Below are 27,700 nucleotides of genomic sequence, written 5' to 3'. Positions count from 1 at the left end.
CACATGATTTTTTTTTATCCCGTGTTGAAAAAGTCAATTAACCCCAAGCCCTGCTCACATCACTAACACTGTTGAGCCTCCCCCACCATTGTTCTCACAAGAATCCAGAGGAGGGCAGTGGGGAGAAATGTAGACTAGTCTTGCATTGCCAGACCTTCCTCCACAGTGCTGCAAAGCAAGGTCTGGCTAGTCCACACAGTATTCCTGGATGGGAGAAAAACGTGCTCTGGTTTACTGGCATTTCTTTAAACCGATCACAATCGTCATGGGCAATCGTCATGGTTTATTGGCATTTCTTTAAACCGATCACAATCATCATGTGGCTCTGCAAAATAGCCTCAGGAAGGAACTTGTTTTGGTGGAACGTGTACGTTCAAAGGTTGTTTTAGTCGTGCAACAGAAAACACAGATTGGACAGATAGTCTAGCTAGCTGTCTGGATTCACCCTGCAGAGATCTGAGGAGCAGTTAACCATAGTCCTCAGAAATCCACCGGAGTTTAGAACACCAACACAAAGAAAGAGGATGGGGGACGGACATCCAGATGAAAATGAGGGACATCCAGCGGCACTGGTACTATCCCGTAAATTAAACATTGTTAATATAGACTAGGAGAAGTGTGAACAGAAGTTAAATCCCCAGAAACGTATGACACCAGAGTACTGCAGTGAGACATTCCAAGGGTCAAGATTGATTTTGGCAACCCTCCTATGACCCACCGTAATGGTTTTTGTACAGCCAAATATTTTTAAGGTGATCTGTATTGGGGTTTTTCTGTAGTATTTGAATGCATTTCATCATATTAAGCTTTGCATTGTTATATTAAAACATGTAAAACTATAAACATAAAAAATATTTCACAAAGGACGCTTTCTGTTCTATAAGACCAAGCTGAGACCACCCTGATCATCAGAAGTATTTTCTTAGACTTTGGAGAGCTCCCTCTAAAGCCACAGACAACATAGTGTACAACAGTTTTTAATAGGCTGAGTACTCTTGATGACGAGTAATTATGATACTGATGGGCAAGGGCGTTGGTTTTGTTCAAAATTGGGGGGGGGGGGGCACATTTGAACTGAGGGGGTGGGGGGGGGGGGAGTCTGGGTGTCCTCCCCCAGAAAGTTTTGAGTGTCAAACACTTCATTACCTGCATTTTGGTGAATATTTTTGCAGCAATTTGTGCCTTTTCTGCATCAATTACGGTCCAAATGTCTTTATTTTTGTAAAGGAAATTATTATTCTCCTGTATTTTGTTTCGGGATGTTTTTTTCAGGAATCGTGTACATCTCAACAACAAATCTGTTATAGAATGAGACCTTGTTAAAGCCAGAAGCTCCGAAGTTATGTAAAATCACAAGAAATCCCATCTTTATTTTTCACCGAGTACAAATGTGGTCGATTCCGATCCGAGACCCAGACCTTCAAAAAGTGGTCTTGGAGACCAGTTTTAAGGACTACAAGACTGCTGAGTACACAACACAAACGTGAATGTGAAGAACAAGTCATTACAGTGCACCGTCTGGCCTGTAAATCTCCTCTTTATTTATTCAAATTAATTTTTTAATGACAAATATTGCAAAGCACATGGGCTTCCATTGGTTTCCAGTTCCTCAAAAGCACATCAGTAGTTCCGTAGGTTTAGCTGGCGGCAGGGTACGTTGGTCTCTTCAGCCTCTGATGCCTCAGGGACTGACACTCTGTGGTGTCTCAATGCTGCACAATGAGAGTACAAACATGTTAGACTTGATGCTACATAGTTCTATTGATTTGGTATTTTGAAGGCAGATAGGAGTAGATTATGAAGCAATGTGTTTGCGTTGCAGCCAAGGGCGTAACTTGTGGTTCAACATAAGAGTGATCTCCACTTTTGAACAAAATTTAAATTTTGAGCGTCAAATACTTAATTTTCAGCATTCTGGTGAATTTTTCTGCAACAATTTGTGCCATTTCTGCATCAATTTATGGTGCAAATGTCTTTATTTATGTAAAGGAAATTACAATAGGTTTTTGGGGTTGGTTACACTGGCCAGTTTTAATTATTGGTTAATTGGTTGTTGTAACCCCCCCCCATCTATGGTTGCAGCTGGTAGCAGGCATGCAATACTGAACATTTAATCTGTGCTTTCTTCAGAATGTTAGCAGCATGAAAAAGTCTCTGTGAAGCAGTTTGTCTATCACGATCTCTTGAATTACATTATTCAGGAAAATCACTCAAAATCACTCAAAAATCGTTTTGCCCTAAGTGGGTCCAATTGAATTTTGTATATGTAAAATCTGTCTGAAGTGCTACTTCATCGACTATGTTACAGTCCATCCAAGTCACTGAATTTCCTCCAAACTCTTTGTTGATGTTTTGGGGATATGGAAATCAGATAAATCAGTGTGCTTCTATAATAATTTATTATTTATGATTGAACTGGCACAACCATAACTATGATAAGAATGACATGAATACATTGGAGGTATACTATAGTATGTGTCGTGGAAGGTGAGATGTGTCAAAACATACTTTCTATCAGTGAGTGGGAAGCTTTATTCTTGACATAGGAAAAAGTAATTTCCAATATTACCAGTGCTTAATAACCACATGTTTGGCATTTGTCAAAATTAACTCGAGTTCCACCTACTAGTTTTTTGTTTGTTAGTTTTTTTAGCTTTGAACTACATATCATGGTCTATATGTTGTCAGAGACAATACATTTTGTTGAACTCTCCATTATATTTCCAAATTGACTCATTTCCATCAAAGGAATCAGATAACTTTATGTATGTGAATATCTGCAGAATATACACCTACCATTACAATAAATAACTTCTAATCAAAATGCCTTAAAGGGTTAATGTTTTACTCACAGTCAAGTTACTAAATCACAGTTCCACGTTTGCATGGTAGACAGAGTTTGACGTGTACCTTAAAATCCCAGATCACAATGGCTCCATCCAGACCCACACTGCTGTACTTCTCCACTTTGGCTTTCTTCCCAGATACAACACACAGCTGCCTGCAGGACACAACACACACACACACACACACACACACACACACACACACACACACACACACATTTACTAAAACAAACTTACAATTGTCAAAACTCTACAATCCTCACACCACATGGTACATTCAGCACATCACTCTATGGTGATTACTCAATCAAAAATAAAAAAACTTCAAATGTAAATAAATCCATTAATGAATAAATCATTTCCACCAAAACAAATTATTCCTTTATCATTGCTTAGAGCAAGCCAGTCGAAATGTAAAGACATCTTGGCAAATGACAGTGGACTCTAAAAGTGTGATAGTTACTCTCTGTAATATTGTCCAATTGCTAACATTGTATATTTAGGCAGCTGAATAGTATTCATGTCAGCCATGGCACACACTATACTTGCTCAATGTATGTACACGCCAGCCAACTGTAAATACATAAAGAAAGCTTGTACAGAAAAGAAAAAAAAAAGCCAAATTATCAGGAACGGTTGTGCAAAAAGAAAATATGCTGCAAATGTATCAACCTCATGGGTCATCCAATCTCCTCTCCGTCTGGCCACAGGCCACAACATTTTATCGACCTCACACCTGATATCCTCCCTTGCAATGCAACGAGGGAAAAACTTTTGGCATATATATATATATATATATATATATATATATAAAATAGTCATATCGTTTGACGAAGTTAAGTAGTCATTCGACGATTGCGCCAAAGCGATTGCGAAAAAATGTAATACGTAATAAAAGAGTGATTTCTGGAGACACCCAGAGCTCACCAAGAGTTTTACACACACAGCAACAAAACACCTCGGATAAGTTCATACCAATTCATGTCATTTAAACGTACAAACTAAAGCCCCTCACTTTTCGGAGGATTCATTCAGACTGCTTTCAAGTTACCTGTAGCATTGCTAGAGAGCACATACCTCCAGCAAGGCCACATACAAGGCCTATACAGTTATGGTAAATAGGAGAAAACTCTACTAAAAACATTTAATTCGCATGTAGGTCCAGATCTGCATCACAATACACAACACAAACATAGAACTAGACAATCATGCTGACTGGCTGATGATTTTTGGAGAATTTCCACATCCTGCCTGGAAATATTACTGATCAACTGTGCACAATTTCAAGAGTCAGAATCCTGCCCATTCAGTTATGGCTTTAAAAAAAAATCTGGGATTTTGCTTTTAAACCAGATAGTTGAGGAGTTATGAACCAACCATAAAGTGACCACATGGTGGTGCTATCGGGTCCAGATACACAAAATGTTTCCACCTGTCCTTTAGTCCAGGGGTCTTCAACGTTTTTTAAGCCAAGGACCCTTTAACTGAGACATACGGATCAGGGACCACCTACTACAAATATTTTATGAAATTAATTTGCCTATTAAAGCTATGGCGGTAGTTTCTGTCTCCCCCATGAGGAATTCTAAGTAATGACAACATTACTGTTGCATCCACATGATACAAGCTTTAAACAGGGGGTACAATAACGTTTGCGTGGCCTAAAGCCTTTATACATACCTCTTTAGTGAATAGAATACTAAGCTATTAAAATAGTAATTGTTGGCATGATTTTATAAATCTTTAATTTAATGTTAAACCTACATGTGGCACAGTGATAAGGATTTATTACCTATATCTGTGGATGGCCTTAGTGACTACCTTACCTATAGGCCAGTATGCTTATCATACATTTTTCACAAATAGGCTGATTTATATTTGCTAATAAGATGTTGTATTTATGTTAAGACATATTATTTTTGAAAAAACTTTCAAAACATTAACATTAATTTGCTGCAGTGACTCTGAGAACCCCCCTAGGGGTCCCGGACCCCCTATTGAAGATCTCTGCAAGTGTGTTCCATTTGTCCTCGTAAGTTGGATTTTCCGACGTCAAAGTCGGAAACACGCCCCCTGAACTCGGATTTTTGAGCTCGTAACTCGGACAACCACTGAGTACCCCGATCTAAAAATCCAACATGAGTGCCACTAGCATTCCCAGCTTCGGCTTCCGAATTCCGAGGTTAATGGAACGCACTACAAGTCCATAACCTCCTTGGTATACTAGTAGAGGTTATGATGCTATTTTAAAGGGAAACTGCAGTTGGCCTTACGTGATGCTGTTCTGGTGCAGGTTGCCCATCTCATTGCTCTCCTCATCAGTGGCCTTCTTGTCCAGGTTGCGGAAGTGTTGCATGGCTGACATGCTGGCCTTAGAGGTCTGCTTGGGGATGTCCAGCTTCTTCACAAACTCCAGAGCACCTGGACCCTTATAGGTGAACTGGTACGGGCAACAGTCATGGCCCTGACAGAACAGTTCAGTACAAAGAATCATATCAATATTCAACTGAATTATGACTGTACATGGGTCCTTGAAGCTGCATTAAACAATTTGACAACACACACACACACACACACACACACACACACACACACACAGATTCCCTGCTTTATAGTTAGATACAAATATTCATTATTGCAGCTTTAAAATAGGTATATTAAGTACAGAAGTTGATCATGTCTTCATCTTAAGAACTTATGCATGGAGTTACTGGACATGCACAAACACACACAAACACACACAAACACACACACACACACACACACACACACACACACACACACACACACACATACACAGATTCCATGCTTTATAGTTAGATACAAATATTCATTATTACAGCTTTAAAATAGGTATATTAAGTACAGAAGTTGATCATGTCTTCATCTTAAGAACTTATGCATGGAGTTACTGGACATGCACAAACACACACAAACACACACAAACACACACACACACACACACACACACACACACACACACACACACACACACATACACAGATTCCATGCTTTATAGTTAGATACAAATATTCATTATTACAGCTTTAAAATAGGTATATTAAGTACAGAAGTTGATCATGTCTTCATCTTAAGAACTTATGCATGGAGTTGCTGGACATGCACAAACACTTACACACACACACACACACACACACACACACACACACACACACACACATACAGAAGGTGATAGTTACCGCAGCAACAAGCTCAGTGGGGCTGACATAGAGCACACTCAGAAGTGGCAGATGGTCGGTAGTCAGCTGGGTGACCCTGGATGGACAGAGGTCAGAAAGGTGCATGATATAATGTCCAAAGATGTCAATGACATTGACTTACTTACAGGATCACATATAAAAAACAAACAATAGTGTAAAACTTAAAAAGTTGTTCAGGAATTGCAGCCATGAAGTGCTGCATAGCCTGGTGAGTTAGCTGAAGAAGCTGATTTATGTTGGAAATGTAATTTAGTCTAGAGTTTCTTTAGTCATTGATCCCCTCGGACGTACAGTTTATCATTTTCTGCCACTAGGGGTCTCCATAAGGGTCTTTCAATCAACTTTTTGATTACAAGTTGCATGCGATCATGGGTTTTATTTTCTTCATTGTTCAACAACCATCATTGTCGATGAAAATGTATCTTATCACGGATGAGCAATTATATTAAGTTTTATTCATGTTGTATAAGTAACATTTATTCATGGAATTCTAATCCAATATCCGCAGTGTTTCCCACATAATTAGTGAGATTGAATATGTGGTGGCAGCTCACTGGTTAGCGAGCGAGCAAGCAAACATTAGCTAGCTAATTGATTTACAATTGCTCTCTAACGTATCATCTGGCATTTCGGACGTTTCCCATGTTTTGTTTGAAGTTATAGCAGCTAGAGGGATTACAAGTTATATGATGCAGGAGAGGTATAGTCTTTTTTCAACATTTTATGAGAAAATATTACATATTATATCTTTAATTCAAAAGTTAAAGATAAAGATACTTTATCTCTTGCTGAATATTAATAGCAACCTAGTTTCGCTTTGCCAGGCTTTCCTCCACAGCGCTGCGGAGGAAGGTCCGGCTAGTCCACACAGCATTCCGGGATGGGGGAAAAAAACGTGCTCTGGTTTATCGGCATTTCTTTTAACCAATCACAATCGTCTTGGGCGCAGCTAAACGCCGGACGCTTCCACGGTGCCTCTGCAAAATAGCCTCTAGAAGGAACTTGTTTTGGTGGAACATGTGTACGTTCAAAAGTAGTTTTAGTTGTGCAACAGAAAACTCAGATTGGACAGATAGTCTAGCTAGCTGTCTGGATTTACCCTGCAGAGATCTGAGGAGCAGTTAACCGTAGTCCTCAGAAATCCACCGGAGTTAAGAATGCCAACACAAAGAAAGAGGAAGGTAATGGACACACGGCCGAAAAGAGTGACATCCGGCGGAATTTCCGGCGGCACCGGAGTAATCCCAGAAGTGTAACATAGTGAATAGTGGACTAATATCGATCATACTGATTGCATTAGTGTCTTGGTAGATGTACTCACTCCTTCGCTTGGGCGGCATCCACCACAGTGATGCTGCTGTTGTGGGCCACACAGGCCAGCTGGTCTCCCCCAGGGGAGAAAGAGACACTGTGCACCCAGCCTCCACAGTCCTTATGTTCCAGCAGCACCTCCCCAAAAGGCATTTTGGCCCCCCAGGCAGTGGGTCCGGGCTTGTCCTCGATGTCCTTGATGTAGGCTGAGAAAACCCTGACAAGCATAGAATTGATTTCTGTTATTGTTTGCCCGATTTGGGAACCAATGTTGGGTTGCCTAATGTACATTTAGACTTGCTGCTTATGTATATTGATATTGTTTTAAGTCCTGGGTCCACCACAAGCTGCTGCACCAACTCAAATTCAGCGCTGGGGTCTGATCCTGGAGAGCTCCGACTATTTAAGCTCAGTTTTAACGTCCCTAGTCAGGCTGTCCAGCCGCCACTTCCTCCGGCGTCTCCACGTAGCTAGTGGAGCAGTAGGTTGACTGGCTCCCCTCTCCCAACCACACACCCATGGGCATAATTTATGGTAGAATAGGGACGGTGGGGATATATCCTTACCCCTTTTCTGATTACCTTAAACTGTCCCCACCACTAATTGATATTAACTGCATATCTGCGCCTCCAGTTATTCTCACTTGTACAAAAGCAGGGGGTGCCCCATCACGTTGCCAAACAGGCTTAACACCTCTATTTTGATCTCCTCAACAAAGAGCCAGTCGCCATGTCTACCCTGTCTCCAAAGGACCAGCCACGAAATCCCACAAAAAGACCAAAACCAACAGTGTTTGTCTCAGTACACATTGTTGGTTTCCCCCAGCACATTGGTTCCTCCTGAAGACATGCACCTTTTTAAAAACATCTCATAAATATTTTGTTTCATAAAATAAGAAAAGGCATAGTAAATTCCTATACAGCTGGACACGCTAGTTTTGTTATGTTGCAGATTAAAGATGCAGTAGGTAAGCCTTACAAAACTAACTTAATGTCTAACTGTGTGTCAATCACTGCTCAGGCACACACATTCATTCTCCCTTGTGGGGGGAGGGGCTTAGGAGAAAGTTTTGGGCTTTAGCAGAAAGGGGGAGGGACTGAGAATTGTCGATGTTCAAATTCTTTGGCTAAGTCCTGGATCTTCAAAATCCTACCTACAATACCTTGAAACCATATTTGGTGCTTTAGTGAGTATTTGGGGCAGCAGGATGATGTGTGTGGGATTCATTCAAAATAAACTGCAGTGGGTTTGTTCATGTTAATGAAGGAACATGTCACCCAGTGCAACAGTGGGGTTCATTGATGCATCTTTAATAAACATGATTAGTGTGCTTAATCCGGTAGGCAACTCAGAGCTCAGGCTACAAGTGTGGTTCTTCAGGTATCTGTCTGTAGAACTATGACACCAGTCTGCTTCTGTGCCTTTACATTGCAGTTTTGGCAGTTGTGTCACCTGCAGTGGAAGTCTGCAGATCCAGCGGCTAGTAGGATGTTGTTTGGATGCCAATCCAGACTCAGGACTGTGGAGCAAATGGGTTTCTTGATGTGCTTACTCAGCCACCTGAAAGGGAAGAAGAAGAAGACATACTTTTAATGATTCCCAAAGGTAAATTATATGTTTACATTACACACAGGCACAGATGCATAAACAGGACTTATACATGCACAAATGGAGAGATGTCAGTGCCCAGGAGGTAATGTCAAGTCCCTACGGACTAAGCTACGGCTACCCCAATGGAATGAGAATGGTAAAAACCTGCAATTGAATGTACTTGGCAGACATCATGGCAATTTTAATTACAGGTAAGAGGTAAGAGTCAAATTGTGTAAAAATTTGTTTGTAGGCCTATTTGCAGTTCATGTTTTTAGGTTGTGTTTTCTGTATTTGCAGCACGTTTCTGTATGCTCCTGCATGTTCCTGCATGTTCCTGACTTTTTAATCTCTTTGTCTGTTGACTAATTGACGGACAAAGACAGTCTTATGTGACACAATTGAGTCTCAATTATCTCTGCCTTTAAAACCAATATCAAGTTAATTGTTATGTACCATACAGGAATAGTTTTGATTTGATCACGTATTGCTCACCAGTCGTTCTCCTTCTCAAAGTAGCAGACAGAGATGAGGCGAGCCCCGCTGCCCAGGGCAAACTTGTTCTCCAGTGGTGACCACTTCACACAGGTGGCTGCCCGGTTGATACGCACCAGGACCAGGGTGGGCTTCCAAACGCCATCCTTCAGAGTCCACACGTAGGCATTGCGGTCAGAGGCACATGTTACAATGCGGTTGGACTCTGGGGCCCAGTCAATGCCTGTGGACACAGTTATGAAGCTCTATTCAAGTGTCAAAGGATGGATGAATGATGCAATGCTTTCTACCTTTGCTTTCAAATCATATATTTTACTGGAGATGTCAAAAACACTTGTATTAATTCAGACTTCCTTAAAACAGAAATGTGTGTACTAAATCGTGGATATTAATACCACCATGTGGCCAAATAATTAATTTTGAACTCAAAAGTAGCATTACTAAGTGCTTTGTGGTGGGACAATCTTTAACAGGGATTACCCAAAACTCTGAGGGAAAAATTCTACCATGGTGTTTTAACAGTATATATACACTACCGGGTTTGGGGTCGCTTAGAAATTTCCATTCCGCTCCATTATAGACAGAATAACCAATTTGCATTGTTTTTTTCACCAGGGCAGCAGTTTTCAGATTACATTATGTGCTTACATAATTGCAAAAAGGGTTCTCCAGTGTTTACTAGATTGAGATTGAGATATGTTATTTTACAGATTCTATCTTTGGGGTAGATCTTATTCCATTTGTGTATGTGATCTCTGATTGTAAAGGTTAATGTTTCCATGTGCACTGATTTTATTTTTTCTAGTAGGTTAATACCCAAGTTATTTTCTGGGAGGGGTAAGTGCCCGTTCAGCTCTGCTTGCAGCTTACTTAGTGTTTGTTCTCTAGTGCCAAATAGTGGACAAAGGAAGTGTTTTGCAATACGTCATTTCCAGCGCTTGTGTGTGGGCCCATGTTGAAGTGAGAAAACTCCATTCACTGATGAAGACTGATATGTGACTAACAGCTCTGCAACAGGCTTCCAGGTGGACCTTTAGCTAAGCCTATTTGTTTATCAAATCACTATTCCCAAGATCAAGAATGAACTTTCAGTAACAAATTATCAATTCATTCAATTACAACAACAAAAAACTGACACACAGTGAACTTGGGGCTTTCCAGGCTCCAAAGGATCAGTCCTGTCAATGCATCCCTGGGGCAGTGGCCCCGTTGTTTATATATTTCTTTTTTTTCTTACTCATATGATGTCAAAAGTCACATACCATATATCCGTCAGTCATTGTTGGCTGATATAAGTTACAGTACCTGTGATTCGTCCACTGTGCTCAGTCAGCTCATGGATCTTGACCCATTCTTTGCCGTTCTTTTCGTAGATGTTTACCACATTGTTGTTAGGACTCACTGCAATCTCTGTGAAGAAATACGCATGCACAAATGTTAGGCATTGTAACCAAAAGTAATTAATATGACATGGTCTTCATCCGATGAGTGTGAATGGGTTTATCTTTTCAATATACAGAAAAATGCCATGGCAATCTCGCCATTAGTTACCATGTTTGCAAAGTTATTTGTGGAAAGATCACGTAAAGAGGTCAAAGAGATCCTCTGAGGAGGATGAATGTTCATTTAGTGAATTCCATAGGGATATACCCAGTTGCATTTGATGTTATGTTGTGTGCGATTAGAAATATGGTCTGCGGGTGGCAATAGAGGAAAAGCCAGTGGGTCACCACATTTAAGTTCATTCTCTGGGAAGTACAAATTATCAGCAGGACAGCAGACAATACCCGCATAAGCATATTGGAGTTCAGTGTTTACATTCATGACCATTCAAACAATATGCTAAAATTGGAAAAGGAATGTACTCTGCAAATTAGCAGAAGTACTGCACATAAGATTTTGATATTTACTGTGTACAAGTGGAACGTTTGTCCAAATAATAATTCTAATTCTAAATTCAGGGGTCACCAAAATCCTCAGTATGAGGACCATGAATATCCTTAACAGATTTAGACTAGCAGTGTGGTTAGCAATGGATGGCAATGTCTGTTAGTTGGTTGGTCCATCTCCGACTCAAATATCTCAACAGCAATTAGATGGATTGCTATGACGTTTGGTTCAGATATTTATTGTCCACAGAGGGAGAACTTCTGTGAGCCTCTGACTTTCCATCTTTATCCTCATCATCAGGTCAACAAATTTGGTTCATGACCAAACAACTGCAAAACTAACAACCTTCCCATCAACCCCAGCTGTACTTTTGTTTAATGCTAATTGCTTAGCAAATGTCATGCTAACATACTCAACTAAGATGGCAAACATGGAAAATGTACCTGCATGTTAACATTGTCATTGGGGCCATGTTAGCATGCTGTCACGGGCATTTAGCTCAATCCAATCCTGTGCTCAAAGTTCGGATCTTTGGAAGGGGGGGTTGTATGAGGTACTTATCCAAGGTCAGTGTATTAGGAATGCCGTTTTGAAGCCTCGAGTTTGACGATATGGCCATTGCCATTATTTTTGCAACCAGGGAAGATGACGACACAATAGGAAATGGGAATTATATTGTGGATAGTCTCGCACTGCCAGACCTTCCTCCACAGTGCTACATACAGTACAGGCCAAAAGTTTGGACACACCTTCTCATTCAATGTGTTTCTTTATTTTCATGACTATTTACATTGTAGATTCTCAATGAAGGCATCAAAACTATGAATGAACACATATGGAATTATGTGCTTAACAAAAAGTGTGAAATAACTGAAAACATGTCTTATATTTTAGATTCCTCAAAGTAGCCACCCTTTGCTTTTTTTGATAACTCTGTAAACCCTTGGTGTTCTCTCAATGAGCTTCATGAGGTAGTCACCTGAAATGGTTTTCACTTCACAGGTGTGCTTTGTCAGGCTTAATTAGTGGAATTTTTTCCTTTATTAATAAAAAAGCAAAGGGTGGCTACTTTGAAGAATCTAAAATATAAGACATGTTTTCAGTTATTTCACACTTTTTTGTTAAGTACATAATTCCATATGTGTTCATTCATAGTTTTGATGCCTTCAGTGAGAATCTACAATGTAAATAGTCATGAAAATAAAAAGGAAACGCATTGAATGAGAAGGTGTGTCCAAACTTTTGGCCTGTACTTTAGGAGGGTCTGGCTAGCCCACATTGGGCCTTGTCAAGGACCAAAGTCCACCAACTAACTAACTGACTGACACTAAAAAATAAAGTGGTTTCAAAAAAAGTATTTCTTGGCAACTGAAGCGGTAACCCTGGGGCCATTCCTGCTTGAAATGTAGAACGGCTTCACGTAAGGTGTGTAGAACAAACCCACTGCACTGCAGCGTTTAACAATAACTGTAATGCCAAGTACAGAAACAGCAGTAGACATCCTACAACTGAAGTACAGTCAGATCCATGCAGTAAAGCTCTTTGAGTCCATTTCCTGCATTGATAATCAGATTCCCCGTGGTTCTCCAGGCAACATTAATGTAATAAGAGAAGGGAGAAAATGTATGTACATTCTGCATTGAGAATGTGGTCCCACCCTGTATTGATCCCATCAATTATGGAGAAAGAATACGGAATACTGCACATACTTTTGTGCTACTCTATGTTTGCTGTTTCACTTACGGGTCCTGTCTTTGTTCCAGGTGTGGCAGGAGAGTGGCTCCAGGCCAAAACTGTAGAGCGACATGTCCCAACAGAGGCAGGAGAGGCTGCTGGAATGTAACTGCTGTGAGGGCTGATCTGTGTTGCTGCAGGCCCAGGATCAGATCAGGAAGGACAGGGATACATGGTGTAAGGAAACTTGATTTTTTTGCGGAGAAAGCACAGCTAGTTTCTTGTGTTTGGGTTGAGAAATGACATGAGCAGTGATTTATAAAGTTTGTGGTATGAGAGTTTCATCCTCCGATTTAATCAATAACCCTAACACCAGATTGGTGTTACTTACTGTGATGCATACTTGGAATTTAGGTCCTAAGAAAGTGGATACATCCACTTTAAGGACAAACTTACAGTACTCTCTACTCTACTCCTTACAACTCTCCCTTTAATTCACTGTAAGCTAGGCAAGTAATGACTGTGAGATAAGAATACACCTTTATCAGGTGTGGTGCACACTGTACAAACACAATTTAATTGTTACGTCTGTATTTTTCTCTGCCCTCTAACAATAACCTGATCCTGAGCGGAAGAAACAAACCTTGTTTTTTTTAATACAGATATGTCAGTTTGTTACAGTTAGTTCCTCCCAGTTTGAAAAGGTTTGAACCTAAGAAGATACTACCTCAGACTGGTACATGCAGTAGAAGTACATTGCAAATGTTTCGTTTGGTGCCGCATTTGTCTTTGCCTAGCCTTATCAAACTGATAGATAAGAATGGATCGGATGGAAAGCGTAAACCAGTTTTACAAGTGATCAAAAACTGAACGAGCTGACTAGATGTGATAAAAAACAAAGAGATTAAAGTCATTACTTACCTTTTGCTGTGTATGTGTGGCCAGGTGGAATTCTTGTTGGTAGCTGGAGGTGCAGGGCTGTGTTCGTGGACTCTGGGCAGTCGACACGAATGGAGCTGTGCAGTCTGACTGGGTGAAGGAAGTGACTACTCATGGGAGTGAAAGAAAGGTGGGTGTGTCTGCTAATAGCTGTTGAGCAAGCATCTTGTCTAGAGCAAGTTTATTGTGCCACCAAACACCAATGCCCAATATACGCTACTGTTCCAGGCCCTATGGTGATGTCTTCAAATAGCTTTTTTTCCCAAAAAAAAATATTTTTGGAGAAATACATAAATAACAGAAAACAAAAATAAAGGAATGTAAAATAAAAAAAAATAAATAACAAAAAAGCACAGTACATACAAACAAATATCTACAAATCATCCCGGTAAAGAGCTTTTTTCTCTTCTCCCAGGCTTTCTCAAGATAACTGGCTAATTTATATGTACAGCCATCTCTGTCTTTGAGCATCATCCATATTTACAAAATCAATATCTGTTTGTTATCTTACTAAACAAGGCATCACACTGTAAATAAAAGGGACACTAGAAAATAAAATATATAAAACTGAGAGAAGCTGAAAATCCTCACATTTGAGAAGCTGGAAACAGATTTTTGATATTTTGGTTTGAAAAATTATTGCAAGGATCAATCAATTATCAAAGTAGCTGACAATTAATTGTCTGTCAGTTGACTAATCAATTCCCTGATTTTTCAGCTCTAAAAAAAGACAACAAAAAACCTAAAGCTTAACACAAAAAGTTGTAAACTTAAGTAGAAAACCTATTTTTCCCATGCAATGCGAGAGTTTGCAGTTTGAATATACTATGACCAAATGTATGTACAGTACATACTGTTTTTTGAGGGGGAAATTTGAGTTGTGAAAAAATCCAGTTGGAATCGGTGGTTGTCTGCACTGTAAAAAGCAACCTATAGAATCTACTCAATAAATGTGAGGTAACAATTTGCACTCAGTCTGTTTGGGTAGATTTCACCACGTTTTGAGTGAAGAATATCTACATTTAACAGCTATGATACACTAAAAGAAATTAGGTAAAGTCTACCTAATATTTCTCAATACATTACACAACTGATTACTTATAAAAAGTAAGTAACATTACCTCTTGATTGTAAGCACTTAATACTTGTTATTAATAATTGAACAATATGAGTAATTAATCATTACTTATTCAGGGAAGGTAAACTTTACTTAAAAAAAATTATTGTCAGACACAGGAGATATTTGATCATGTCAATTTCTTTTAATTAATGAAATGTTCAAAAAAATAAGGACAAGGAGGAGGTACAAAAAGAACCCTCTCCACTCTGCATATTCAACTGAAACAAGTTTCTTAAACCCTTCATATGTGGATTCCAGTTTGTTTGTTATACCAAACATGAACATCTTACATTTTTTTGAACATATGCAGATATTTGCAAAGCCTTATGGGATTGTTGAAGATAACCAGTCAGTCTGTGCCTGAACAAAAAACAGCATTTTCCACATCTCAACACCGTGTCCCTTTGGTTAAATGAATTGACAGCCTAGTACCAGTCAGAAACACACTGAGTTCAGTCCTTGCTCAACGAATATGTATCTTTTGAATAACATTGATCCATGAGATGATATGCATTATTTGAATGTAGTGAATTTCAATGTGACACTGCTTTTTGGGAGATGAAATTGTCTGATTGCATTGTACAGTGAGCATTCTTCAGCACCAACAGTAAGTTCCCAGGAAACAGTCAGTCTGTGCCTGAACACGGTGACAAACAGTTCATCATTAGCTTACTTTTGAGGCACTGGACCTTCTTGAGCAGCTTTGCTCTGTCAAGCACCAAAAGAGTTTCTGAAATACTTTAAGTATACTCAAGCTTCTTGGAATACTCAAGTTTGAGAGCGTAGATCCATCCCATCAACAGCACACATGCCTTGGTTCGGTTTCCACACACGTTCAGCACTTTGTTTCCCTCCATCGCAATCAACACATGTTGTATGCTCCTTGGCTGCAGGATTATGGATCACAAGCACCTTCATGGTTTAGTCCATGTTGTCCGTATTTTCATCCTCCATGTTAAAAAAAGAAACAAAAATATGCACTTTTAAGTTAAGGACAATAACAACATACTATCCCAATACATTTATTGATCATGTTTTCTTGGTTACGCCAAATCAACCCAAGTAGAGTTTGTTTTTAATAATCAGCACCTCAATACAATTCAGTGACAAATTAAAACTGTGACTTTATTGACTATTTCTCACCTCAAAAGTTTTTGAAACGCTATTTTAGTAACTGATTAGCAGTAATGTGAGAATGTTTGCATTAAGTATGTTGGTTTAAAAACCTGCATTATTAATATAACCAATTTACATTATGATTTTAATTGTGGATAGACCTCCTGCCTCATTACAAACTAAACTGACATTAGAAGGGGTGGCATGTCTGTCCCATAATGGTGGCTGTGCCAAGTTTCTATGTAATATATATAGTGTTGGGGAGTAACGGAATACATGTAACGGCGTTACGTATTCAGAATACAAATTATGAGTAACTGTATTCCGTTACAGTTACAATTTAAATAGTTGGTATTTAGAATACAGTTACATTGTTAAAATCAATGGATTACATGACAATACTTCTCCGTTTCACGAGTTTATTCACTCTGAATAAATTAAGGCAACTTAATGCATTTTCCAGAAGCCCCGATATGAAATAGAAAAAAATAGCTATTTGCTATTGCTATTTTCTTATTTCTACAAATTCTTTACACTTATTAAAAAATATATATATATATATATATATATATATATATATATATATATATATATATATATGTATATGTATACACACACACACCCCCTATATATATATATATATATATATATATATATATATATATATATATATATATATATATATATACACACACCTCATTTACAGTGTATTTGTGTATTGTAGTTAGCGTATGCGTGTAACAGAGACTGACCGGTTGTTGCACTGCCCTCACAGTTGAGTTCACCCTTTTTTATCCACCCCTATCTCAATTGTACTGTATATTAAATAACAAACGGATTTGGTAAGATGAAAGCTGAGTAAGCCAAACTTTATGTAGCTAAGGTTGGCCTAAAATATATTTTCTCAAAAGCAGGTAATGTCGGGGCTTATCAATACTATTAGGTAACCTTACTGTATCTATCCGGCTACCTAGCTAACGTTAGGTGACATTACCTGTAATGTTAGCTAACGGTTAGCTTACATTTAGAGCCTACATGTTTCAGCCTTGAAAGCAATAACGTTACATTGTGACACTGTCAAATGCCACGACAGGTAACGTTAGCTAGTTTGAAGTAACGTAACTAACATTTCTTCCAACAATCTCCACATTGCTACGTTTTAGTAACATTAGAAGCTAACGTTAGCCTTTCAACTCTGGCATTAGCTAGCTAGCTGGCACTCGGTAGCTTGCTAACTTTTAATGACAGACTGCCATTGAGTAACTTGTAATCCAAATATACACTCTAAACCAACCATTAAATAAGTTTATTACACACAGCAACCTGTTAAAAAGGAATCTTACCTTAGCTAAACCGAACAGCTTGACTCCAGTGTCCCGCCAGTGAAACCATAGATCTTGGCCAAGAACCAGCACTGACGCATGTTCACTTTGAACTGCAGACTTATCATTTTGGGGTAGATTTTATTATATTTGTTTAGGCTGCAAATGTTACTGTTATAAAATATGTAATGTAGGTAGAATGTACCCATTATTGTATATTTGCTTACTGACTAATATATTTGCAGTAAAATTTAAACAATTTGCATGTGTTGTATTTACTGCCCTCCAAAATCCGTTTTTACAGTGTGCTGTCAAGACTACAAACAACCAGGACACACGTCATTTCATATTTGGTGAGGGTTTTCGTGAGATTAATTAATTGTCACACTTTTATGTCTGATAGGGTGTGTTTTCCCATTGTTTTTATACTGGACTGTTGCTAGCAGTAAGCTGACTAAGCTTCTTTAAGTGGTAATATTAGGTATTCAAGATGGCGCACGTTTATTATGAGAAATCCTCAGGTGTAATAACAGCACGTTTAAATTATTATTGCATTGACTAATATTTCATTTACTCAGTAAAGTACTACAGTACCATGTCATGTCATAGTTAATGTTTCTTGCTCTTTAGCTGGTTGGGTAACTAACAACTCAATTCTGTCATTTATCCTCGGTTGCCAGGTCTGTATGATAAAACCAGCCAAACGGCCAATCAAACCAGTCCTCAAAATACATCCCTGCCAAAAACATTTACATAAACTGTAGTAGTGTAAATTCAAGGCTTCAAAACAAATTTGACACCAAGATGATCACAGTTTCAGTGACTATTCTCTAAGGCACCATTCACACATATTCACACACCGATGGCGCAGCATGGGACCAATTTGGGGTTCAGTGTTTTGCCCAAGGACACTTCGACATGGAACTGCAGAGCCAGGTATAAAAAAACACATCCAACTGTTGCTTAAAACTTTCCCTTTTCAGCGTGTAACGTTGCTCAGAGGTTCCGGTTAATGTTGTTTGATTCGACCGGAGTTTAAAGTTATTGAAAGTTGAAAATGAGGGAAATCCGGCAATACTTGTGGCACCGGAACTCTCCCGTAAAGAAACCGTTGTCGATGACATGGACTATTAACACAGTAATGAAGTGACCTACAATACACGCAGTGAAGTGAAAGGTTCCGTTGCAGAAGTAAGACTACCTCATTCAAAAATCCCAGAAACATTTGTAATAATGTTAACACCAAAATATACAGCCTTTGAACATAACATTACTTACAGTATTGTGTGGTTCACTTCATGTGTCTAGATAAGGATGGAAGGACTCAGTGGGGCTTACTGGGGTTATTGTCACTGGAGTAGTTAAACCTGTAGCACTGTGTAGGTAGCCATATGGTTCAGACATTAGCTACTGCACATACTGGTATGTACTATGTGTCTGTCAGAAGGTGATGGAAGGAGGTGTGGTCAGTGTAATGGGTGTAATGGACTTGAGTGTGAAAATGGGAAAACCCAAATAACACAATAACAGAGGGGAGAGGTTAGTTTGGGTACAGAAGTAGTTGGGGAACAGGATTTGCAAAGTACAATTAAGCAATGTTGATCAAATTTGTATTTCCCTCTTCACATAAACCCACCACCCCATCCACAACATCCCACAACATTATTCTATCCCATAACATGCCAGTCAGACAGAAACCGTGGGCTACCACGGTTCAGCTGCAAAACACCAGGAAATTAACATGTTGAGGAAATGTTGGCAAATAAAATCATTTCACGTTTTCGTCACCGTATGCTGCTGCAGCATGACTCAGGGGCAGACAAGTTCACGTTTACTTGAATTAGGAAACAGGCAAGGGTCAAAACCAGGTAGGCAGTTTTGGAGAATTGGCTTGATTTTCCGATTTTGGTACATTTCTCCTTTTTCAGGTTATTGAGAGGTCGGAACAATGGAGCGTCGGAGAAATGACATGGCACCGGGAGGGGGAACAGCGCACTGGAATGGCGCACGTGTTCGTTTACTAGAAGAATCAGGTTTTTTTAGGGGTGACAAGACAACATTAGGGAGAGTTAGTTTCAAAGAAAGCTAAATGCTTTCACCTAAACACCCGAGTTGAATGCGTTCCATGTACAAGTCGGATTTTCATTGTTTTTATTAGCTCTAGCCAGGTTAGCCATTGTTAGCAAATACCAGTTTATAACAACGCATTACGCTGTTTTTAGTGCATACAAACAGCGTAACAGATAGAAAATGTGAAGTGGGAAGTGGTAATAACTGTATGTTACTACAGCTTTCACTGCTTGGGGCAGCCATGTTGGATTTTTAGCTCGGGGTACTCGGTGGCTGTCCTAGTTCCGAGCTCAGAAATGAAGTAACTAGTAACTAAAGCTGTCAGATGAATGTAGTGGAGTAAAAAGTACAATATTTCTCTCTGAAAGCGGAGTCGAAGTAGAAAGTGGCATGAAAAGAAAAGACTCAAGTAAAGTACAAGTACCTCAACATTTGGACTAACGTACAGTACTGGAGTATATGTACTTAGTTACATTGCACATTCCACCACACTGCTACTGAGGGAAATGGGGAGAGGGTGAGGGCAACAGTGGGAAAGGAGGGAGTGGCTGGATGTGGGAGTCAGGTGACTTTTTCACCAGATGTCCCTCATTTCGGCCGTATGTCCGTCCCCTTCCTCTTCCATTGTGTTGGTGTTCTAAACTCCGGTGGATTTCTGAGGACTACGGTTAACTGCTCCTCAGATCTCTGCAGGGTAAATCCAGACAGCTAGCTAGACTATCTGTCCAATCTGAGTTTTCTATCGCACGACTAAAACAACCTTCGAACGTACACATGTTCCACCAAAACAAGTTCCTTCCTATAGGCTATATTGCAGAGGCACCGTGGCTCCGTCCTGAGTTTAGTTCTGCGCAAGACGATTGTGATTGGTTTAAAGAAATGCAGATAAACCACAGCACGTTTTTCTCCCACCCAGGAATGCTGTGTGTACTAGCCAGACCTTCCTCCGCAGCGGCAATGCGAGACTAGGTGACTTGGACAGGTGAAAGAGTCTGAGGGCATCTGGTGGACAGGCAGAGAAATGGAAATGGAATGTGGCTGAACGGAGGGACAGAGAGGCAGAATGGGCAAGAATGAACACAGCTGAGGCAGACTTTGTGACAGGCTAAGCTGGAGAAGGACTCTAATGTTCACTCTCAATGGGCCCAAAAAAAGACTGCATACGTTTGTTTGTTTAAAACAGTTGGATGAACTAGTTATTTTAGGTTTGATGGAGGGAAACAGGACAAGTTTTATAGTTTACAAGTGGCCTAAAGAAGCTACAGAAGTGGACTGTGAAATACAAGGGCTGTAAATAAAAAGACATGCGAATACTTTTGATATAGAAAGACTTCTGGTAGGGCTGCTCGATGATGGGAAAAAAATCATAATCACGATTATTTTGGTCTACGTTGCAATCACGATTATTTAACACAAATCCTCGTTGACTTTTGGAAAGATGTTGCATTTATTGAACGTGAAAAACAATTTAAAAAAAAAAACAGTTAAACAACAGTGAACCTTCTTTTTTTTCACTCAGAACACAAGACAGAATAAGAGTTCACTTGCAAAAAGGAATGTGCAAAATAATCGTTTTTTTGAAATCGTAATCACATTTTAAAAATGTCCATTAATCGGGCGCCTGGGTAGCTCGCATGGTAGCGTACACGCCCATATACAGAGGCTCAGTCCTCGACGCAGTGGCCGCGGGTTCGGTTCCGACCTGGGGCTCCTCTCTCTCCCCTTCCAAGTCTGAGCTGTCCTGTCAATAGTAAAGGCATACAAATGTAAAAAAATAAAATAAATAATAATCTAAGGTCTGTCTTACATCTTCTTAGCCAACTTAGCTCTAACTCGTTTTACACTTCTGTTTGGAATGTATAGTCACTGCACCTCATTTACATGAAATGATGCCTTTATTTTTTATTTGGACTAATAGTTAAGATCAAAAGAACATATGTTTATGTATTATCACAGATTTTGACCTGGTTAGACCATGAAAGTAGTGATCACCCATTTTTATTTTAGTGTTGCATGTTATTTTTGAGGAAATTTGGTTGAAAGAAACCCATATTTCTGATAGAAAACACGTCGAAAAAAGGGGGGGGGGGTCAAATTTGACCCGAGGGAAACATGAGGGTTAAAATTTGGATTAACTGCACAGCCCTAATTTCTGTGGAGTCAGGAGCGGTGGAGTGGACAGTCAGTGTGTATCCATGCATGTGTTTGCAGACGGGCAGATGTGTTTACACGTGGACATGCGTGCGTACGTGCCTGAGCCATGTGGTAAATCACGACATGTCCTGATCCTGTGTCACAGTGGAAAGTTGTGGCTGGGAAGTGGAACGGTGACCCACTCCGTGCTGGTCAACATGAAAACTGCAGTGTTTTCCTCACCGTTAACCCCCCAAGCTGTTGTTCATGTTTTCTGATACTTTCCCTAGCTCTTGCTTGCATTCATTTCATACCTTGTTTAAAGGGTTAATGTTCTAAAAATGTATGCATTTTTGTTAGTTATGATCAGGACTGATACTAGGACTTACCACAGACTGTGAAAAACAGAAAAAGAAATTACTAAAAAATAATTCATTCAGTTTATGTTTTTTTTCATAAAAAAACAGTGACTTTATGTAAATAAACTGCAATTTAAAGGGTTCAAATTCTATTTTTGTTAGTTATAATCAGGACTGATGTGGGTTAAAAGATTTAACTCAGTGAAAGTGGAAAACAATATTAATGTTTAATATTTTATAGCAGTTTTTTTTTTTAGCAATGGGGATTTTCTCTAAGATATCAATATCAATTTTTTTTTTTATCTAAGTGCAAAAAATAAATATGCACAAAAATGTGTTTTTGCTAATCTTCGACTTACCCCAGACTGTGAAAAACAGAAACATCAATTACTGAAAGTAATTCATTATGTGTGATCTTTTGATTAAAAACCACAGTGATTTTATTTAAATAAAATGGAATTTAAAAGGTTAAAATTAAAAAAAAAAATTATTAGTAATGAAGACTGTTGTGGGTTAAAAGATTTAACTCAGTGCAAGTGGAAAATAATATTAATATTTTTATTTTTTAAATTGCACGTTTGGAACATTTGGACATTTTTGTCTTCTAATGACACCAGAGGAAATTAAAATTAATTAAAATGATTGTCTTAAAGTAGAAAATATACTGTCTCTCACGTCACATAAACTATGAACAGGTAATGAGTGGTCTTGAGGAGGATTCACTTTTTTCGGTCTCAGTATTGACTGTCTCCCATATGGACTCGGTCTTGACTTGGACTCAAACTTTTGTGGACTCGGCCTTGACTCGGTCTCAACTAGTCCTGGTCTTGGACACGTGGACTTGACAAAGGTGGACTTGACTACAGCCCTGATAGACAGTGAGGATGCCTGATCTTATAAACAGGAGTTGATAAGAATGATTTTTATGCACACATTAAATGATTGATCTTTTTGGATACCCTGGTTTACCACATGCTAAAACCATGATGTCATGTTTACCCATGTCCCCACATCAAACCTCCTCTTTGCCCGACTCAATCCCCCCATGTTGTCCCTCTCCCACTCTAGTCCAAAGTCCAAACCTGAGGACCAGATGATCTGTCTGAATATAAAAGAGACCCTGAGTGTGACTAGCAGCACACACACACACACATACAGAGTCATGACCCTTCCACCCATCACAGGCACAGAGACAAATTCACCAAACACTGATTTTTGCAAATACTTTTAACAAATACTACGCCTACTACATCATATTGAAACTCTTAATGAGCAGATACACACAAGCAATACATGTACACAACATTCAAGGACATCTCGAGTCATGGGGCATCTCAGCAGACACGTTTGAGACCACTTAAATTATTAAGGACTCACTCACACATCCACACACACACACACACACACACACACACACACACACACACACACACACACACACACACACACACACACACACACACACACACACACACCACTGGCTGCACTGATAAAGCTGCTGTTTATAGCTGCACCAGAGGACTGACTTGCTGTTCCTACATCCGAACCGCATTTGGCACGAGGAAGATGCACTAACTGAGATCGCATCACAAAATTCTGTAAGTATGATTATGTCTACTTACATATGTACACTGTTGCTCTGTCAGCAGCTTAACTGTGGTTTAAGGCAGGGTTCTTCAACATTTTTTTTAAGCCAAGGACGCCTGAACTGAAAGAGAGACGGAGCAGGGACCCCTACTACATACTGTATATTGTATAAAATGAAGTTGCACATTAAACTGTGCCTACAATAAAGTGTAGGGCGGCCTAAAGCCTTTATACATGCCTTTTTAGTGCATAGAGTACTAAACTATTAAAAAAAAGATGTTGGTATGATTTTATAAATCATGTTTTAATGTTAAACATACATATGGCACAGTGAATCCTCAGGATGAACTGGACCTGTGGATGGGTACCAGTGATTTCCTTGCCTATAGGCCATCAGCCTATTATCAATGTGTTTTTTTCACAAATACGCTGATTTATATTTGCTAATAATTTGATGGATATGTGTTAAGAGATATTTTTCTTTATTTTCGTAACTTTCAAAAGTTGAGAAGAAACTCCTTATACTCATTTTGCCCGATGATGGTCTAGCACCGAAACTTTGCCTACTTATACAATATATTTTTTGCAAGTTAGACAGTGTGCGGGAGTTTCTTTGCAACTCACAGTTATAGATGTGCAAAGTAAGATGGATATGGTTAACTTACTTGCATCCGATAGTCGATGTTAAGCCACGGTCCAGCTGTGAGTCTGTGCTTGTTTTGACACGGCAGCAAGTCTAGCTCGCAACTGCGTTTTAAACCGTGGCGACATGCAGCTGAGCTAGTCAGATACTAAGAGACACAGCAACAGCCCCTTGCATTCTGTTCTACACATGCACACAATAACTTGAGGACAAACACACATTTACCTTGCTTTCTGTTTTAGAGGAATAAGTCAATCTACACACACACACACGCACGGATAGTAGCACCTTTTTTTTCCCTCCTCTTGTTTTGCAGTGGTAATGGACGTGCTCCACAGCTCCGGTTTGAGCAGCACATACTACCTGCAGACCCAGTTCAGCCACAGCCAGGGCTACTTCCTCTCAGTCTCCAAGGCAACGGACCTACGCAACACCTTCTTCCTGTTGTTCCCCATATGGTTTTATGTACGGCAGGCTGACGCCATCAGACTGGTGTGGGTGGCAGTGGTGGGAGACTGGCTCAACCTGATGCTGAAATGGTGATGGTGATGATGATGATGGTGATAATGAGGATGATGATGATTGTGGTGGTGGTCGTGGTGAGGATGATGATGATGAAGGTTGCATTATATGTACAAAGTGATTCCATGACGATATTTTTATTAAGGCTTCTGTTCGGAGAGCGTCCCTATTGGTGGGTTCAGGAGACAGGTTACTATGGCAACACCTCCCAGCCAATGATAGAGCAGTTCCCCATGACCTGTGAGACAGGGCCAGGTAGGACAAACACCTTAGGGCAACACGTGTGAGTTTAGTCAGCGTCAACTTTGGTCTGTCTCTAAAAAAAGTTGACTTCCTCCACCTGACAGGAAGTCCGTCGGGTCATGCCATGGGGGCTGCAGCGGTCTACTACACCATGATGTCATCACTCCTCGCCACAGTGCTGAAGAAAGAAGGACATCAAATCAGGAAATGGTAAGATCAACCTCACCTGTATGAGATATTACGATTCCCACCATGGCCACGCCAAGACCCGCCCTTCAATAGCATTTATTGGCCAGGCGTCCATGCTTACGCAAGGTAACGTAACCCCATTTGTTCAGGTCCTATCCTCTGACCAATCAGCTATCCTAACCTTAACCACTCAAGTTCAAATGCCTAACCCCAACCAATCGAGCTGCTTCGTAGGGTGGGTCTTGGCGTGGCCATAGTGGGATTCGTAATTTCGCCCCCTGTATTCACTGTTGAGTCGCTCTGTGCAACGTGCACAGTCAGAGCAGCAACATGTGTGTCTGTCCCCCAGGTGTGTGCGTGTCTCACTGTGGACACTGTTCTGGTGCGTGCAGCTGTGTGTGTGCCTCTCCAGGGTCTTTGTCGCTGCTCACTTCCCACATCAGGTCATCACAGGTGTTTTCATAGGTACGGACAGAGCACATGGTGCGTTCAATTCATAGTGAAAAAAACATATATCTTAAATTAAAATAAATCTCAAATAGATGATTAACTGTCATTGCTATTAACTGTAACTAACTGTTTGCCTCCAGAAAACATGTCAGAGCCTGCAAACATTATCCCTTGTCCTGCTACGAAGCTGGAAGCTGTCCCCTCCCCCCCCCCGCCCCAGAAAGCTGCTTGTAAATCTTACAGTATATGACGGGAATGAAGAACAAGTATTACTTTGTACATTCCTGTATCTGCTAACGCTAACATGCCCCACAATGAGAATGCTGGCATGCGTCATCTTAGTTTAGCATGTTAACATTTTATTTTATTTAATACAAACAATGTACCAAACCAAACATAACATAAACCAAAGTACTGGACACATTGCACATTGGACCTGTAATTACAATTAAAAAGCTGCCACAAATGTAAATGATAAAATAAATAAATAGTCAAAATGTTGATTTCCCAAATCAAACTTATGAGATACTCAATCTTAATTCTGATTTATGATGAGACGCTAAGTAGGCCTAATAATTATCAGATTCTATGCTTACCTTTTAAGTCAAAAATAATGGTATTGTAAGCTTCTGAGATCTACAATTATCAGATGCTAAGTCATACAATAATCATGAGATATTTAAGCAAATATGACTTTAAAAATCTAAATGAGATAAGTCAAAATTATGAGATAATATTTTCACGAGAAGTAAAAATGATGGTATATTAAATCAAAATCATGAGATTCAAATTTAAAATAAGCAATAATAAATTTTTTGTCATGGTGGCAGTATGCTGTATCATGGTTTATACTGAAATAGTCATACATTTTTGCACTCCTGACATTTTTTTCCTGGCAGGAATTGGCTTCCATATAAAATTGGCTTTTAAATAAGAATTAGCCTTATCGCATGACCACTGTTAAGCAGTGTCATCAAAACAGGTTGTACAAGGTTTAAAATCAAAGTGCAATTACAAATGGTTACTGCACAGTAGATTACATAAAACAAAGACAAATAGTTGAAGTTAAAAGATTGAAAATAAAAAAAAAAAAGTTTTTCCTCTAAGGTATCCTGGTAGCAGAAGCTCTCAGCCGGACCCAGCAGATCTACAAGGCCGGCCTGTGTTCTTACCTCCTCGCCTCCCTGCTCCTCCTCTCCCTGGCTCTCCTCCTTTACCTGTGCCTCCAGCTGGTAGGCGTCGACCTCCTCTGGAGCGTGGAGAAAGCGCGGTGCTGGTGCCACCGAGCGGAGTGGGTCAGCGTGGACACCAGCCCCTTGGCCAGCTTGTTCAGAAACACTGGGACTCTGTTGGGCCTGGGCGTGGGGCTCCACTCCCCTGTGCATGCGGTGGTGGGCAGGGGGTCTGAGGGCGCCATCTACAGATCCATCTGCTTGAGCGCAACGCTGGTGCTGCTGCAGTTGTTTGACTCTGCTTTTAGGCCCCCTGTCCACGGCGGAGCTCTCTTCTACCTGCTGTCGTTCTGTAAAAGTGCCACGGTGCCTCTGGCTACGGTGGCTATTGTTCCCTACTGTGTCACTGCAGCCCTGGGATACAAAGGGAAGAAGCTGCTTTGAGTCGTAGCATAGCATGTACTGTTGACCAGTGGTGGAACGTAACTACATGTACTCAAGTACTGTACTTCAGTACAAATGTTGAGGTACTTGTACGTTACTTGAGTCTTTTCTTTTCATGCCACTTGCTTTCAAGTGGCACCGTCTGCACTAATGAGTTAGTGAGCTGAACTGTGGTGAGGATTGTACAGGACAGCAATATCAGACCGGAGGGCTTAAGCAAAAGGCAAAATAAATCTTCACAGCAAACGAGATCACACACACCAAAGCAACCATCACATATACACACTCGTATGTTACAGCACCTCACACAAGCACATTTCAGAGAGAAATATTGTATTTTTTACTCCACTACATTCATCTGTTA

At 39.9% G+C, this 27,700-nt stretch overlaps 2 protein-coding genes across 3 annotated transcripts; one reads left to right on the top strand and one right to left on the bottom strand.

Moving 5' to 3' along the window:
* Positions 1–1,550: 1,550 nt before the first annotated feature.
* zgc:86896 (actin-related protein 2/3 complex subunit 1A-A) lies at positions 1,551–14,068 on the bottom strand. Its single transcript, XM_028600518.1, has 10 exons — positions 13,949–14,068; positions 13,097–13,221; positions 10,769–10,873; positions 9,464–9,686; positions 8,831–8,938; positions 7,389–7,595; positions 6,047–6,122; positions 5,120–5,310; positions 2,911–3,001; positions 1,551–1,712 (listed from the first exon to the last, which is right to left on the bottom strand). The coding sequence occupies exons 2-10, from the start codon at positions 13,158–13,160 to the stop codon at positions 1,707–1,709; spliced, it is 1,071 nt and encodes a 356-aa protein (XP_028456319.1). The 5' UTR covers positions 13,161–13,221; positions 13,949–14,068; the 3' UTR covers positions 1,551–1,706.
* Positions 13,112–27,700, top strand: LOC114570276 (glucose-6-phosphatase). Of its 2 annotated transcripts, XM_028600520.1 has the most exons (7): positions 13,112–13,264; positions 13,973–14,096; positions 24,633–24,855; positions 24,984–25,093; positions 25,186–25,291; positions 25,620–25,735; positions 26,828–27,700. In XM_028600520.1, exons 3-7 carry the CDS (start codon positions 24,638–24,640, stop codon positions 27,334–27,336), a joined length of 1,059 nt encoding a protein of 352 aa, XP_028456321.1. In that variant the 5' UTR covers positions 13,112–13,264; positions 13,973–14,096; positions 24,633–24,637; the 3' UTR covers positions 27,337–27,700. The 2 variants fall into 2 exon arrangements, with proteins under 2 accessions (XP_028456321.1, XP_028456320.1); XM_028600519.1 differs by lacking the exons at positions 13,112–13,264; positions 13,973–14,096 and adding an exon at positions 23,606–23,684.

The sequence above is a fragment of the Perca flavescens genome, chromosome 15 (genome assembly GCF_004354835.1).
Source record: "Perca flavescens isolate YP-PL-M2 chromosome 15, PFLA_1.0, whole genome shotgun sequence".
In the NCBI taxonomy this organism is placed as follows: Eukaryota; Metazoa; Chordata; class Actinopteri; order Perciformes; family Percidae; genus Perca; species Perca flavescens.
The sequence above is the reverse complement of the archived record's forward strand: the minus strand, read 5'-3'. Positions and strand labels throughout refer to the sequence as shown.